Source organism: Alnus glutinosa, chromosome 13 (genome assembly GCF_958979055.1).
Source record: "Alnus glutinosa chromosome 13, dhAlnGlut1.1, whole genome shotgun sequence".
NCBI lineage: Eukaryota > Viridiplantae > Streptophyta > Magnoliopsida > Fagales > Betulaceae > Alnus > Alnus glutinosa.
In genome coordinates this window covers 19,944,573-19,960,891 of record NC_084898.1, presented here as the reverse complement: position 1 = coordinate 19,960,891, position 16,319 = coordinate 19,944,573, and the positions used below count along the sequence as shown (strand labels likewise).

The window sequence follows — 16,319 nt, the reverse complement described above, 5'->3', positions numbered from 1 at the left end:
GACACGCCACGTCGCCATCTATATTTTCTATCCCAATCAGTCGACCCACAACATTTTTTTTGTTTTCATAACTCTCATTGGAATTTTATAATATTTTCATATGAAGCAGTATCAGACTTGGTCCCTATTTGAAAATAATCATATATTTCCAACCAGATGGGGCACTCTTGTCTTCAATCCGAGTGGATTTTCTTAATATTTTTTCATGGAATTCTTCTTTTGTTTATGAGCCCAAGTTTGAAATCTGCAAGAATTCCCGCTTTTGAAGATGAGACGATGTCGTCTGATCGCTTGGCGTTACTTGACTTCAAGAGTCGGATTAGTGAAGACCCACTTCAAATCATGAGCTCATGGAATGACTCCACCCATTTCTGCAACTGGTTTGGTGTTACATGCAGCCTTTTCAGTGCCAGTAAAAGAGTCATGGTTTTGAACCTGGAAGCTCAAAGATTGGCTGGCTCTATAACACCTTCTATTGGAAATCTTACTTACCTTACTGGAATCAACCTGAGAAACAACAGCATCGATGGTGTAATTCCTCAACAAGTGGGAAGACTAGAGCGCCTGCAGCATCTCAACTTGAGTCGGAATTACTATGGTGGGAACCTTCCAACTAATTTAAGTCACTGTGCACAACTTAGAGTGCTTGATGTTAGTGCCAACAAACTCGTTGGGCAGATTCCAGAGCAGTTCAGTTCATTGTCAAAGTTGGTTCACCTGAAACTTGGCAGCAACAACCTTACAGGAACTATCCCATCGTGGATAGGAAACTTTTCTTCTCTGTCTATTCTTAACCTTCACCTGAACAATCTACAAGGTAGCATACCTAGTGAGCTTGGCCGTCTATCAGGCTTGGGATATTTTCAACTTTATGGGAATAATCTGTCTGGTACTATCCCTCCTCTCATTTATAATATATCTTCCATATACTATTTTTCTGTTACTCAAAACCAACTGCATGGAAGCCTGCCACCCGATGTTGGCCTTACTCTTCCTAACCTTGAAATATTTGCCGGCGGTGTTAATAGTTTCACAGGACCTATTCCCGTGTCATTGTCAAATGCTTCTGGACTTCAGTTGCTTGACTTCGCAGAAAATGGTCTCACTGGGATGGTGCCTCAAAATCTAGCAAGTTTGCGTGGCTTGGTTAGAATTAATTTCGATAACAATAATCTTGGAAATGGGAAAGTTGATGGCCTGAATTTTCTCAGTTTTTTGGCTAACTGTACTAGTTTGGAGGTCTTGGGTCTTGCTTATAATCGATTTGGTGGAGTATTGCCCAGCTCCACAGCCAATCTTTCCTCCCAGCTGAATATTCTTACTTTGGGTTCTAATATGATACATGGAGGCATCCCCAGAGGGATTGGCAACCTTGTTAACTTGACCCGTCTGGGATTAGAACATAACTTTTTGGGTGGTCGTCTCCCTGATGCTCTTGGGAAGCTGAAGCAGTTACAGGGATTATATTTGGACCATAACAAATTTTCAGGGCCGATCCCTTCCTCCTTAGGAAACTTAACTACATTGACAGTGCTCTATATGGAGGAGAACAAATTGGAGGGAAGTATACCCCCAAGCCTAGGAAACTGCCAAAATTTACTTCAACTAAACCTTTCTAGTAACAATCTCAATGGTACCATACCAAAAGAGGTTATTGGTATTTCTTCATTATCGATTTCTTTGGTCATGTCTCATAATTCTTTGACAGGCACACTGCCATTTGAAGTGGGTAACTTAAAAAATCTTGGGGAATTAGATCTTTCGGAGAATAAATTATCAGGTGAAATTCCTACTTTCCTTGGTAGTTGTACTAGTTTGGAACGTTTGCATTTGGAGGGTAATTCATTTGAAGGAGCAATCCCTCCATCTCTAGAGACACTAAGAGGTTTAGAAGAAATAGATCTTTCGCGCAATAACTTGTTTGGGCAAATTCCTGAACTTCTCAGCAAATTTTTGTCACTTAAGCATCTCAATCTTTCTGATAATGATCTCGAAGGGAAAGTGCCAAGTGATGGGATTTTTTCAAATGTAAGCGCAATCTCAATCTTTGGAAATGACAAGCTATGTGGTGGTGTCCCAGAATTAGTTTTACCAAAATGCTACAAGAAGAGTCCACGTTTATCCGTGAAACGCCTTGCACTCAAAGTAGTAATTATTGTCGCTAGCATAGTTATATTTGTACTTGTTCTATTGTGTTTTTTCCTCAAATGTTCTATGGTTAAAAACTGGAGAAAGAGACCTTTGACCACATCTTCCTTAAAGGATGGCCAATTACCCTATATAACTTATGCAGAACTCCAAGCATCAACTAATGGTTTCTCTGTAGACAATTTGATCGGTTCTGGAAGTTTTGGTTTTGTATACAAAGGAGTTCTCTCTAGCAATGGAGTAATTGTTGCAGTTAAAGTGTTAAACCTTCAACATCAAGGAGCTTCCAAGAGTTTCATTGATGAATGCAATGCTTTGAGAAGTTTACGCCATCGTAATCTCCTTAAGATTATTACTGTTTGCTCAAGCATTGATCATCAAGGGAACAACTTTAAGAGTCTAGTTTTTGAGTTCATGTCTAATGGAAGCCTAGACAAGTGGCTACATCCTATAGAGGATGAGCAACATCGATGTAGGAGTTTGAGCTTTATTCAGAGACTGAACATAGCCATGGATGTTGCTTATGCATTGGCATATCTACATCTCCAATGCCAAATGCCAATTGTTCACTGTGATGTAAAGCCAAGCAATATCCTCCTCAATGAAGATATAGTAGCCCATGTCGGTGACTTTGGATTAGGAAAGTTTGTAATTGAAACATCACATAATCCTTCTAAAAATCAAAGTATGTCAGACTTGTCAGTTGCACTGAAGGGTTCCGTCGGATACATTCCTCCAGGTATGTTTTCAACGAGAGCTCAAGCCTAATTTTGATAAGTCCAAGTCTAATTTTTAGGTCCAATAAGTACAAGTCTAATTTTTGGGTCCATTGTGTGTGTGTACATTCCTCTAGGTATGTTTTCAACGAGAGCTCAAGCCTAATTTTGATAAGTCCAAGTCTAATTTTTAGCTCCATTGTGTGTGTGTGTGTGGAAGAAGACTATCTTAATGATCATGTATTAATAAATTACAGAGTATGGGATGGGTGTGTGTGTGTGAGAGAGTATATATAAATATACACTATAAATTCTTAAGTTTTGAAGAAGACTATCTTAATGATCATGTATTAATAAATTACAGAGTATGGGATGGGTGGCCAAGTTTCCGTGCTTGGAGATATTTATAGCTATGGGGTACTTTTGTTGGAGATGTTCACTGGGAAAAGACCTACTGATGACTTGTTCAAAGATGGCCTGAGCATTCACAAGTTCACTGCAATGGCTTTGCCGGAATGTGTCATGGATATAGTGGACTCATCAATGCCATTTGAAGAAGATGTTGATGATGAGACAAATAACGATAACAATGAAGAAGTAAATCCTCATTTCAATGCCAGAAGCAGAGTGGAGGATTGTTTGGTCTCAGTATTGCAGATTGGACTATTGTGCTCTGCAACATCACCTCATGAGCGGATGCCCACAAATGAAGTCGTCAACAAACTAAGTGCAATTAGAGATGCATTTCTTAAATTTAAGAAGGGGAACAGAAGAATAATGAGCTAGCTAGGTACGCTAACTTATTTATTTGATCAGTTGCCATTCATATCATAATAAAAATAAAAATAAAAAAGCCAAAAAAAAGGAGCATCAAGACTATATGTTGCTTACATTACGTTTCTAGAATAAAATGGTATATAACCACTCTGGAGACTCCGTTTGGCCCTGCAATTTTGTTGATCAGTTTTCTTGTCATGTTTTTTTTTTTTTTATCAAAAAAAAAATGTTTTTCTTCATATTCAAAGGGGAGATACAATTTTTATCATATTCAAAATAGTAATCTCACTTTTTTACACGGTAATTATATCTTAATTCTTGCCTCTTTTTTTTTTTTTTTTGACAATATAATTCTTGTCTTTTAATAAGATTCATTATGTGCCAAACATGAATTGCCAATATAAACATATATTATTATTATTATTTTATTATTATTTTTTGTTATTTGTGATATTTTGTTGTTGGTTCATAGTTATGAGAATCCTACCAAGAATATAACTGCAAACCGTTGGAAAATAGTTCACTGGTTCAGAGTAATGGGCTTAGATGTGTGGGCCATTGATATTGGGCCTAGGTAGTTTATTATGAATGAGAAATGATTTTTGCATATCTCTTGTACATCTTTTGTACATCACTTTTCTAAATCAATTATTAAATTTATAGGACGAGATGTGTTATTTCTACATCACATTACCCTATATCAACTTTACATCAAGACACATTAGGTGTGGAATCCATCTATATGGGACCCACATGTATGGGTCACACACCCTATGTGTCTTGGTGTAAAGTTGATGTAGGGTAATGTAATGTGGAAAATTTATTTCCCTTATAGGACCCACAAGGATCCACATGTTATGTGAAATTAACCTTTGACACTTGGTGAGAACCATTGGTTCTTGGAGTAAGTCGCTTTATTGAATCGATAGCCCTCTTTTTTCAAGCTTGGCTGCCCATTCATTTGGCCATTGCAATTTTTTCCCCATTCCCCCCCTTTTCTCACTTCCTATCAACCCTTCTCAAGCCTTCGCCAAACACCCAAGCTTCCAGGAACCCATGAACACCTACTACACTTCACTATCCCATAAAATACCACACTATTTGGCAAGGGAGAAGCTCATCGATTTCTCTTCTTGATCAAAAATCACACTATTGTAAGTAACCCATTTTTCTCTCTTTCAAAGTTATCATTTTATGTTTATGCTTCAACCTAATTGTGATAGTTTTTGCTTAAATATTGAAAAACCAATTTTGTAACACCCCAAGTATTAATTAGGGTTAAGAGTGCCTTAATAAAACTCAAGAATGTTGGAGTCGATTCCAAGTGGAAGAAGTAAAATTTTGGACTTTTTATAATTTTCTGTGTGGGTCGAACGTTCGAAGTAGGAGAGAGAATGTTTGAGATTGGATCCTAAACGATCGCTGGTGAAAGTTTGAAGACAGCTTGGGAGCAATTAATTTCACCACCTCAGCTTATTTTGTTTGTGCTTGGGCTATTTTAAATACACCTTGTATGCCTTTAGCTTCCATTTTTGTCATCTTTCAGTTGAAAGAACCCTAGTGAGAGTGAAAGGGTGGGTTTTGAAGGGAGAATGTGCTTTCTTGTGGTTTTGTCTTCGAAGAGAAGTAATCCTATTGGCCTAACCTCAATTCTATTACTACTGTTAGCTTGGAATATCATTTTTTAGCTACTGTTGAGCTTTATTTTCATAGGTTTAGCCTCTTAGTTGTAGGTTTGAGTACCTAGGATTAATGTGCTAGTTTAGGTGATGGATATTGAGTGGGAGATTTTATGCTTTAGATCATGATATCTTGTTGGTTTTGCATGGACAACTTTCTGTTTAAGAACTTTAAAGTAAACCCATGAGTTATGATAAGGATTGATCCTAGCTAGATCTAGTTATGTATTGGTTGTTTAAAGTCAATAGTGAGCTATTATATGCTTGAAGACGTTACTCGTGTGTAGAACAATGTCTAGAATTTTAGTAGGACCTTAGATGTGTCGGTTTGAGGATTAGTTAGGACCTTAGGTTTTAAAATTAGGGTTTCTTCTGAGCACTGAATGTTTGATACTTCCTACCGAATGATCGAGGCCAAGCAGTAAGTCTATTTTGAAATAGTTTAGGGTTTAGAATCTATATATTTAGCATAAGACCATAGACTGATTGTGATCCTTTCACAGATTTAGAAGTTTGAGACTTTTAAGGAAGATACCTAGAGCAAGATTATGAGCCAAATGAGTGAAACTCACAAATATTTGTTATTATGTTTTTTTCATGACATGATTTTTTATGCATCAAACATGCATAAGCACAACTCGCATGAAATAGCTTTTGAATAATATGAACTATTCTTTTGTGAAAATGAGTGATGAATAATGGAATGATAAAATATATGAGTTTTGTAAATGCATGTATGTAAAAAACAACGGTTAATTACATCGTATGACATAGTACTTCATGCATGGATGATGACCATGTGCTATTATTATACAAGTTAATCTGGTCGAGAGATTTATGTTTATGTTTGTCCTTGGATCCAATAGTTTTATAAGTGATTGGCGCACAGTGTATAGATAGGGTCACAATGACAATATTTTTAGTAATGTGGATCACCCGAGGCTTAAATCCGATCGGGCCGCTAACAATGACGGTATGTGTACTTCACCGGGGCACCATTATTGTATTATAGGTCCCTCAGGACTACACTAAATCTACCAAGAAGGGACTAAGAGCTTTGATAGACCATATGAAATTGAATTATGACATGTTCACTTTAAATATCATATACTATATATGTAGTGCATTATTATGATATAACTGTCATTTAACAGAGAACTTTACATTATGCCATTATATTGGTTGTGATTTATAAACCTTTTGTTATAACGATTGAATTCATCATAGGATAACATGTTACCTCGTGTATTATTACTCATTAAGTTGTTGACTTACACTTATATTTTCGCCTGTAAATATGGGTTGTTTTATATTTAGTGGCGAGTTCGAGGATGATTCGGTATGAGAACCGACACAAGAGACTTTCTATTGACGACTTAGCTAGAATCTTCTTCGTGGATAACCCTGAGATGGTAGAGTACATGCGGACTCACAAGCTAGAGGAACTGTTCACTTTCATCGGGTTTGTGTACGTGTGGTATTGTACCTTCTATTGAGTTACGTTGGCTATGAGGCTTAATATGGATTTAGTTATCTTGTACGTGTTTTGATGACTTGAGATGATGATCTTAGACTTGGTTTGTAATATTTTCCTATTCTTGATGATGATCCGTCTTAGATCAACACATTTGATGATTATGTTTAAGTTATGTTAAATTATGTTATAATGTCTTAGAATTATTATGTTATTTATATATTGTGTGTATAGTTAATGTCTATCTTATTATGAAAAGTGACTCTTGAAATATAAAGTTATGCAAGCACAAATAAAAGCATGAGTACTAAACTTATGAAAGAATGCTAAGGTATTTGGAGGGTTTTTTTTTTTTTTTTTTAATTAAATATGAAATGAATTGTAGGAAAAATTATAAAACTCCAAAAAGGGTGATAATGAAATTCTTGAGAAGCAAATGAAATGAGCATACACTACAAGCACAACTTAGTCAACCCGACCACTTTTCTCCCTTCAACAACCCGACCACTTTTAATTTCTTTGTCTTTTATTTTACATTAATGCGCGCACACACAAAATGACTAAATCTATGTATTTTATTTATTTGCGTAAGTTCAGCCTCCCAAGCAAAAAATGTTGGTTTTGCCCCAATATGAAAATAATAAGTTAATTGAATAGCTCGTGAACAACCTCGAGTACGTTTGAAAAATAAATAAAATGAGTTTGAACAAATTATTTAAATAGATGATAAGTTAAAATTCGATTCGTGTTTGAAAAAAATTAAGGGTTAAACACATTTTTGTTACATGTGATTTAAAGTTTTTATTTTTTGCCCCTTATGCTTTAATTCGTATCACAAATAGTACCTGAGATACGGGAAAGACAGAGATAGTATCACCGTCCATTTCTCCGTCAAAAAACTAACAATTTGCCACATCAGTACCAGTTATCACCCTTATATGCGCGACACATGTCCTAGAGCCACGTCATAAGACACATAAGTGACATGTCATTGCTAAACTGTAATTTTACCAAACACTTAATTGCGTTTTTAAAAATTATTTTTTTTAAATCGTATATTTTAAAAACACTATTTTTAAATTTCATTTGTTTTTTTTTAAAAAAAATCTTACACCGGTACTCAATTTAGTTAAGGTGGGTTTAAGATAGGTGATGTGTCTCATAGCCCGATATGAAATGATTATTTTACTGCCTATTGCCGCTTAGTCTCCCGCTCCCAAATTTGGTGCTTATCTCTGGCCATCGCTACCCCAATAGTAACCCCGTCGTTTTCCATCTCTCTTTCATGGCGACTTCTGAGATAGGTATTCACAATTTCAAACCTCAAGTAGATTTTTTTTTTTTTCTTTCTTTCTTTTTTCTTTTTTTCAATCATGCATGGTTGAAAGAGAGAGGCAATGAAAATGTCTGACGTTATTGTTTTCTAAATGTGATTGAAATTAGTTTCCTCTTTGGCAGAACAAAAAGGAAAAAGGAAAAAGAGGGGAAAGTACGTAAATATGTCATTTTTTCATTGTTTTCTAGAAGGGAAACTTCACTTTAACTTATTGAACCATTTTTTCAAAGTTAAAAAACTATCAATTTAATGTAATTAACTTTAAAAAATCTACAATCTCATCACTCTATTAGAATTACAGAAAATCATAACGGAAGGGTAAGAAGATTTCAAAATACTCCCATTTTTTTTTTATAAAAAAAAGAAAAGAAAAGAAAAAATAATTGTAATTTAATGATAATTTTATAAAATTTACAGTGGTATAAATGTTATTTTACCATTTAACTAAATTGCAAAAAATTGAATATTAGATACAATAAATTGAAAATTTTAAAATTTTGGAAGGAGACTGCAAAAATGATAGAAGTTAAGGGGTTAAGTGAAGTTCTATTTTTTTTTAAAAAAAAAAAAAGAAAAAGAAAAATTACTTCTATGTTCTGTTTGGTTTATGAGAAAATGTATCGGCCGGTGAAAATTAAAGAGAACTTGGAACTTGGTTACTGGGGTTTTGAGTTTCTCTCCTTTTTTTTTATTGTATTTTTTAATTTGTTTTTTGACAAACAAACTGATTATTATGTGGGCTTTAAGATATATTGAATTGTTTAAAGTTGATTTTGGTTTCTGCTGCTCTTTGTTCGAGTTTCTCGCCGAACAAACTGATTATCAGACAATGATTGATGTTACTTCATGATTCATGAAATGGGAAATCCATGCAAAGTACAAATCAAGTTTTTTTAATTCGTTGGATTGATTTACAAGTGGACCTAGTTAAGTTATTTCAGTGTATATGAGTTTGAGCTTTTTGCCAAGTTAATCTCAGGGTTAATTTGATTTTTTTATATATTTTTATTTTTTTCTCGTTTGTTTTGAAGTAAAATATTTTCTCTAATTTTGGGTGTACGTCTGCCTAGCGTAAAACATTGGTCAACCGAATATGTTTTTAGTTAATGAGGAAAAATAAATTTCATTATGCGTAAAATGTTCTACGCTTCTACGTAAATTATTTTTCGCCACTCTCTCATACCTTCAGATATGTTATTGTAAGAGTACCTCATATGGGGCCAAACTGTCTGAGCAGGTAAACTCCACAATTGCCTACCCAAATTATATGCAATATGGGTAGACAACTGCACTAGATTTTAATCTCACCCCTCTCTTCTTCTGTAGCTCATGTTCGTCATCTCACTCTGTCTCGCGGACATAAAACATTTTATATTGAAATAAATGAGGTTGTGGAAATTTAGTTTCTCAGTTAAGGTCGTTGATGAATGCATTAGTCTATATTTGGGTAGATAATCGATTAAAGTTATCAATATACAAAACTCTTGTAGTGTAAAAAATCTAAAGTTAACAAGGGGACCACCTTATTATATGTGCAAAGTGGTCAAAAATTGTGTCTTGAAATGATAAAATATTATATTTCAAACAAACTATTTAAATGGACAATAAATTAGAATTTGATTTGTGTTCGAAAAATAAATAAACAAACTAAGCTTGAACATTGGATTACAACTCTGAACCCAAGTGCGCTACTTGTAGATGCATTTATCAAAAGGCCACTAGTTAAAAAAATAAAAAATAAAAAATACAAGTTAAATTATCATATGATCTGGCAATGGAGGGGACTCGTTTGCAGGTGTGTTATATCCTCCCCTCAAAGAGAGAGAATATATGTTGATATGCGTGTACTTTTTATTTATTTATTTATTTTTAAGTAGCAGCAGTAACAGTAATTTCCTTAAAACTCATCTCATTCCTTAAACATAAAGAAAAATCCTAAAAAAAACTTTTGACACAAATTTTTTTTGCTATTCCTTAAATTAAAGAAACACTAAATTTAGAGAAGTAAAAGTGATTCTCTTAACATTATTTTAATATAAAAAAAGCTTTCTCTTTTTTCTAGCATTTATTTAAAATAGTATTTAAATGATTTTTCTTCATCTCTCTTTCCTCTTACATTTAATTTTAAAAACTTTTAAATATTATAAAGAAAAGATAAAGAAAACAATTGTGGAGTTTATTTGAATATGTAATTAAAAAGTAATTTGATTCTCTACATTTAAGGAAAATCTAATGGAAGCAGCCACTGGTGCTCTTTAGTTGTTTGTACTCAATTTAGTTAAGATGGGTTTAAGATAGGTGATGTGTCTGATAGCCTGATATGAAATGATTATTTTACTTATTTAATTGATATTTTAACATTCTTTTCAATAAGTTAGTGTTAATATGTGATATATTTAATTAAAATGAGAAGTGAAATGATAGAGACAATATTTGAATTCAAAACTTTTATTATGATATTATGTTAAATCATTATTTATTCTAAAAACTTAAACTAATAAGAATGAGTGGATTAAATCATTTATGTAATATTTTAACACTCATCCGTTAATAAGGTCTAATATGTAAAATATTGTAATTAAAATGACGAAGATAATGTAATATTATTCTCGATGCATTCCCACCTATTTTTCTCATTTCCATATTTTCTCATATGTTGTGGTAAAGATCCAACCCCATTTTCTTGCTGAAAAGGGTTGTATCCCTTCGTGCTTTGTAGTTTGTTTGAGTAGTTCTATATGTATATTAAGTGTCCATAAAAAAATGAGATAACTTTTAAAATTACCATTAAACGTGTGATTGATCAAATAATAATTTTAAAAATTATCTATTTTTTATAGATACTTAATAAACTCTTAATTTCTAAAGTGAGATTACTCGGTTTGTTTCCTTATTTCAATGTACTTAAAAATAAAAATAAAAAATAAATAAAATAAAATAAATAAAATAAAAACCCACAAAAATATAAAAGGCTATTGCCTATTGGCACGCTTTTCTGTGTTGGCGCTTAGTTTCCCACGCCCAGCTTTGGTGCTTATCTCTTGCCATGGGTACCCCAAAAGTAACCCCATCGTTTGCACTTTTCCATCTCTCTCTTTCATGGCCTGGTGACAGATTTCAGAGACAGGTATTTTCTCTTATTTATGTTATATCTCAACCTATTTGTCATTGCATCTCGATCTATCTTTATTCAGAATTTCAAACCCAAAACTAGATTTTTTTTCTTTCTTTTTTCTTTTTTTCAATCATGCATGGTTGAATGAGAGAAGGAAATGAAAATGTCTAACGTTATTGTTTTCTAAATGCGCTTGAAATTAATTTCCTTTTTTTTTTGGCAGAACAAAAAGAAAAAAGAGGGGAAAGTAGTAAATGGGTCATATTTTTCGTTGTTTTTTAAAGGGAAAACTTCACTTTAACTTATTCAACTGTCGTCACTTTTGCAAATTTATTCCAAAGTTTAAAAATTATCAATTAGAAGTGATGAACTTTAAAAAATTTGTAATCTCACCCTTATGTTAGGATTTTCCGTTAAATCCTAACTCAAGGGTTAGAAAATTTCAAAATACTTTTTTTCTAAAAAAAATAATAATAATAATTGTAATTTAAGGGTGATTTTATAAAATTTATAGAGGTATAAAGGTTATTTTTTCATTTCACCATCTGAGTTAACCTCAAACCCTAATAGGAGGGGTGAGATTGCAAAAAATTAAAAAATTACATACACTAAATTGAGAATTTCAAATTTTGGAAGGAGACTGCAAAATTGATAGAAGTTAATGGGTTAAGTGAAGTTTTTTTTTTTTATAAAAAAAATAAAAAATTACTTGTATGTTTTGTTTGGTTTATGAGAAAATGTATCAGTGAAAAAAAGAACTTGGAACTTGGTTACTGGGGTTCTGAGTTTCTATTTCTTTTTTTATTGTATTTTTTTATTTGTTTTTTTGCTAACCAAACTAATTATTAGGTGGGCTTTAAGATACATTGAATTGTTTAAAGTCGATTTTGGTTTCTGCTGCTCTGTGTTCGAGTTTCAGTGTATTAGGTGGGCTTTAAAAATTACAAATCAAGTTTTTTTATTCGTTGGATTGATTTACTAGTGGACCTATTTAAGTTATTTCAGTGTATATGAGTTTGAGCTGAATTTTTGTCGAGTTGATCTCAGGGTTAATTTTATTTATTTATTTATTTATTCTCTTTTGTTTTGACGTAAAATATTTTGTAAAAAATGTTCTCTAATTTTGAGTGTCTGCCTAGTGTAAAATATTGGTCAACCTGAAAATGTTTTTAGTTGATTAAGAAAAATAACCTTTATTATACGTAAAAAGAAAACCATTTATAACACTTGGTTTTTATGCACTTTAGGATTCCAGAAGCACGTACGTGGAGGGGCTCGCCCCAGTGACGCCTCTCCATTTAACAAAGCCCATACATCCATGTATATATTTTTGTAGACAACATAATATATATTAATTTAGATACTTTATGTCTAAGAACTCTGGTACATGATTCCAATTTTCATGCATATATAAGTACTATTAGTACAACCAAATATATACTAGCTTGCATTTTAATGATCAAATATCTAATCATCAAATCATGCATATACATGGGTAGGAAGGCGTGGAGTGAGATGGACTTCAAGTGGTGTGGTTTTCATGTTGGTAAGTCCGACTTTCTCAGTCATGTCCACGGGCTCATTTGACGGGGTTGTAATTTCAAAAGCGTGCAACAAGGTGGCAAGTGTGAGATGCATAACTTGCAACGCAAGAGAGATTCCCGCGCACCCTCTTCTGCCGGTGCCAAATGGTATAAACTCGAAATGCTGGCCCCTAGCGTCAACATCCAGATGGGTTGTTAGGAATCTTTCTGGCCGAAATTCATTTGGATCAGACCACACATGTGGGTCTCGATGGAGCTTTGAGAGATTAACAAGAAGTCGTGTGCCTGCTGGAACGTGATAGCCAGCCAAAGTGCAGTCTTCCATGGATTCGTGCGGGACAGAGAGCGGTCCAGCAGGATATAAACGCATTGTTTCTTTGAGGATAGCTTGGAGATAGACCAGGTTTTTCATGTCAGATTCATTTACTTGCCTCTCCCTGCCAATCTGAACATCTAACTCTTGTTTTGCTTTCTTTAGGGCTTCCCGGTTGTTAAGAAGCAAAGAGAGAGACCATGTCATTGTTACTGTTGTAGTATCTGTGCCCGCTAGGATAAGGGTCTGCAAAAGTACCAAAGTCGAAGTTTTAGATGGTCAGGCAAAAAAAGTTTGAATATTGGACCACTAGCCGTCTAGCTTTTGGATAGACTTAACCAAATATATATATAGTTTCACAACCTGACAACACGGGGGGATATCCACCATATATACTTCTCTTTTGTTAAAACGAAGAATTTCCATAAACCAACAGTACTTCCCTCACATTGTTAAGCCAATTATATATATTAATTTGATTGTTATTTTTCTCGTCATGGACTTGATGATCTTTCTCTTGGATGTATCATCAAAATGGTTACAAAACAACTATGAACTCTATGATGCCTATGCCTATTTGATACTAGCTAGTTGATCAATGATAATCACTCTACTTAACGAAATATTCATGCATATATGTTCATAATATTCAAGGAACATGCATCTTGTTGTATATATACATGTGAAGTTAGTTATAGGGTATATCAAAAGCTTACCAGACATGTAGCTTTAGTGATTGTATCAGCATCATAATTAGAGATCTCTTCGTCGTCAGTAACAATAGACAACATCAAATCCATAAAGTCTTGGTGTCCCTTTGCCTCACCAGAAACTTTCCTTTGCTTATGTTCTTCTAACCAACCTTCAACGACATCATCAAATTCTTTTGCAGTTCGCTTCATGGCCCTCTCGTACCCTCCCAAGTCCAACCACCTTAGGTAAGGAAGAGCATCTGCTACCACAAACGTACCACTCAACTCAAAGAAATCTCTTACTAACTTCTGCCACTGATCGTTATCTTCATTAGTCTCATCCTTGGTTGCAGTCCCATCAAATCGCTTCCCTACAACCATCCTAAATAAAACATTTAGGGTTGTGGACCCAAACCATCTCTTCATCTCTACCAACTTCTTGTTGTTCTTGACCCAGACCTCATATATCTCTTTTATAGATGTATTTACCTCAGACACTCGGATGTCTTTGAACATCTCAAGGCGGTGGTTTGATAGGAGCTCGAGGGTGGCTATTTTACGCACTTGGCGCCAGTAAGGACCGTAAGGGCTAAACCCAAACATGGCATAGTTGTAGCCCATGAGTTGTGTAGCTATAGCTTTTGGACGGCTGGCAAAGGCTTTGTCATTAGTGGTGAAACACTCTTTTGCTATCTCCCAACTGCTCACTATCAGAGCCCGATGTACGCCCAGCCGGATAGTGAAGATCGATCCATACTTATCGGCCATGTTACCCAATGTTATATGGGCCGGTGTTGTCCCTCGTAATTGGTGGAGGTGGCCAATCAAAGGCCACGCGCCACCGGCTTGTGGTGGAAGTGTTGTTTTACGAGCAGTTATTTGGGCCCTTCTTAATATCCATAATAGAAAGAAGAGGAACAGAAAAAAGGCGAAGATACTGGCCATGAAAGTTGCAGAGGATGCATGAGGAAAGAGCATACTTCTGGATAGAGGTTTTGGGAGAAGGTGCATGGTTTTGTTGCGCGCAGTCCCTAGCTTGTATATATTCAAGGTCAAATATTGTGCCTCTTCATTTCAAGATTTGCTAACACCACGTGATCATCTTGACTGGGCCATGCAACCAATCGAACCACATCGTTTTGGTCCACTAAATAAGAGATGGAGATGTGAGAACAAGATATCGTAAAACCAATAAATAAGACAGTCTGATTAAAACAAATTCAAAGTTGTACAGAGTATTGGTCATAAAGTTCTAAGAGTGTTATTTGTACATTTTTTTTTTGAATGTAAGAACTAAGATGGGTCTGATATGTATGGTCCCAAATACTCAGTCTCACCCGCATGAATTCCACAACAAATGTTAGTATTTAAAAAAAAAATGGTTTGCACAAATATATTTGCCCTACAGAATTGTATAACTCTACTGGAATTTGGAAAAGACTTGCAGACTTATCTACAACTTCTACTTCTATTCTGAAAGCCAGCTGAGATAAAAATGGCAAGTTTCAACCAACCCCCACTCAAGTCTCCCACCCAGTGAAGCCAGACGGTGGCTTGCACCACCGGTCCACCACCTTCATTCCCAACTGCTCTCTTACGATTATTTCTTTCCAAAAAAGCCCCAAATTTCGAAAGCTGAACCATATTTTGGTTCCTAAAGTGGCATGCAAAGCCACAATCAGAGACTACACAAAGTAATTAACAGAGGAGTAACAAAGGAACAGATAACTCACGTTGCACTTACCGGTGACGCGTAGACAGTGGACGCACGGGCAGACCGACGGACTGTGGTCTCTCAGCTTTCTCGCCTCTCGCTATTGCCACAAAAGCTTTATCTTTTGCTTGGTTGAGATTGAGTGAGATTTGAGAGTTGTTGAGAATCTGTAATAATTGAGATCTCATATACACTGTTCCGCTTTTCCCATGTGCAGTGTGAAGACGTGGTCACATCAACTGTAACTTTGATTTATTCTTTCGTTTTTTTAAAAAAAAATACAAATAATCATTTCCAACTATCAATATCTCCAAACTACTAATTTTGTATGTGACGGAACCACATACAGCGTTGAAGGCCTAGCCTACCCCAAGGCCCAAGGGTTTCTCAGAAAAAAAAAAATAAAAAATAAAAATTAAACAAAATCTTTAAAAAATAAAATAAAATTAAAATTTTACCTTTAATTTTTTTTTTTCAACCTTGCCCCCCAAAGTTGAATGCCGGCTCCACCTCTATTGTGTCGATGTTTCTTAAGATCAATAAAAAGATAAAAATGAATCTAAACTTTTTTAAATAAGACAAAAATGTCTTTATAAATTTAAAATAAAACTAAAATTAAAAAATAAATTTTTAAAAAACAAATCAAAAATCAAAAAATTAAAGAAAAACAATGAATTTTTTTTTAAAAAAAAAACCAAAAATAAAAACTTAAAAAAAAAAATTTAGTTTATTTTTAAAAAATTTAATAATTTTATGAATGATATTTTTGTCATTAGGGGGATATTGACATTTTTCGGTAGTTTAGGAGGGT

At 34.3% G+C, this 16,319-nt stretch overlaps 2 protein-coding genes across 3 annotated transcripts; one reads left to right on the top strand and one right to left on the bottom strand.

Annotated features, from left to right (window-relative positions):
• The first annotated feature begins 276 nt into the window (after positions 1 to 276).
• Positions 277 to 3,650, top strand: LOC133853943 (putative receptor-like protein kinase At3g47110). Its single transcript, XM_062289963.1, has 3 exons — positions 277 to 642; positions 709 to 2,887; positions 3,229 to 3,650. The coding sequence occupies exons 1-3, from the start codon at positions 277 to 279 to the stop codon at positions 3,648 to 3,650; spliced, it is 2,967 nt and encodes a 988-aa protein (XP_062145947.1).
• An 8,942-nt stretch (positions 3,651 to 12,592) lies between these two features.
• Positions 12,593 to 15,669, bottom strand: LOC133854958 (cytochrome P450 CYP82D47-like). Of its 2 annotated transcripts, none has more exons than XM_062291241.1 (3): positions 15,539 to 15,669; positions 13,819 to 14,941; positions 12,593 to 13,348 (listed from the first exon to the last, which is right to left on the bottom strand). In XM_062291241.1, exons 2-3 carry the CDS (start codon positions 14,803 to 14,805, stop codon positions 12,725 to 12,727), a joined length of 1,611 nt encoding a protein of 536 aa, XP_062147225.1. In that variant the 5' UTR covers positions 14,806 to 14,941; positions 15,539 to 15,669; the 3' UTR covers positions 12,593 to 12,724. The 2 variants fall into 2 exon arrangements, with proteins under 2 accessions (XP_062147225.1, XP_062147226.1); XM_062291242.1 differs by having other exon boundaries at positions 15,528 to 15,662.
• Positions 15,670 to 16,319: the final 650 nt, after the last annotated feature.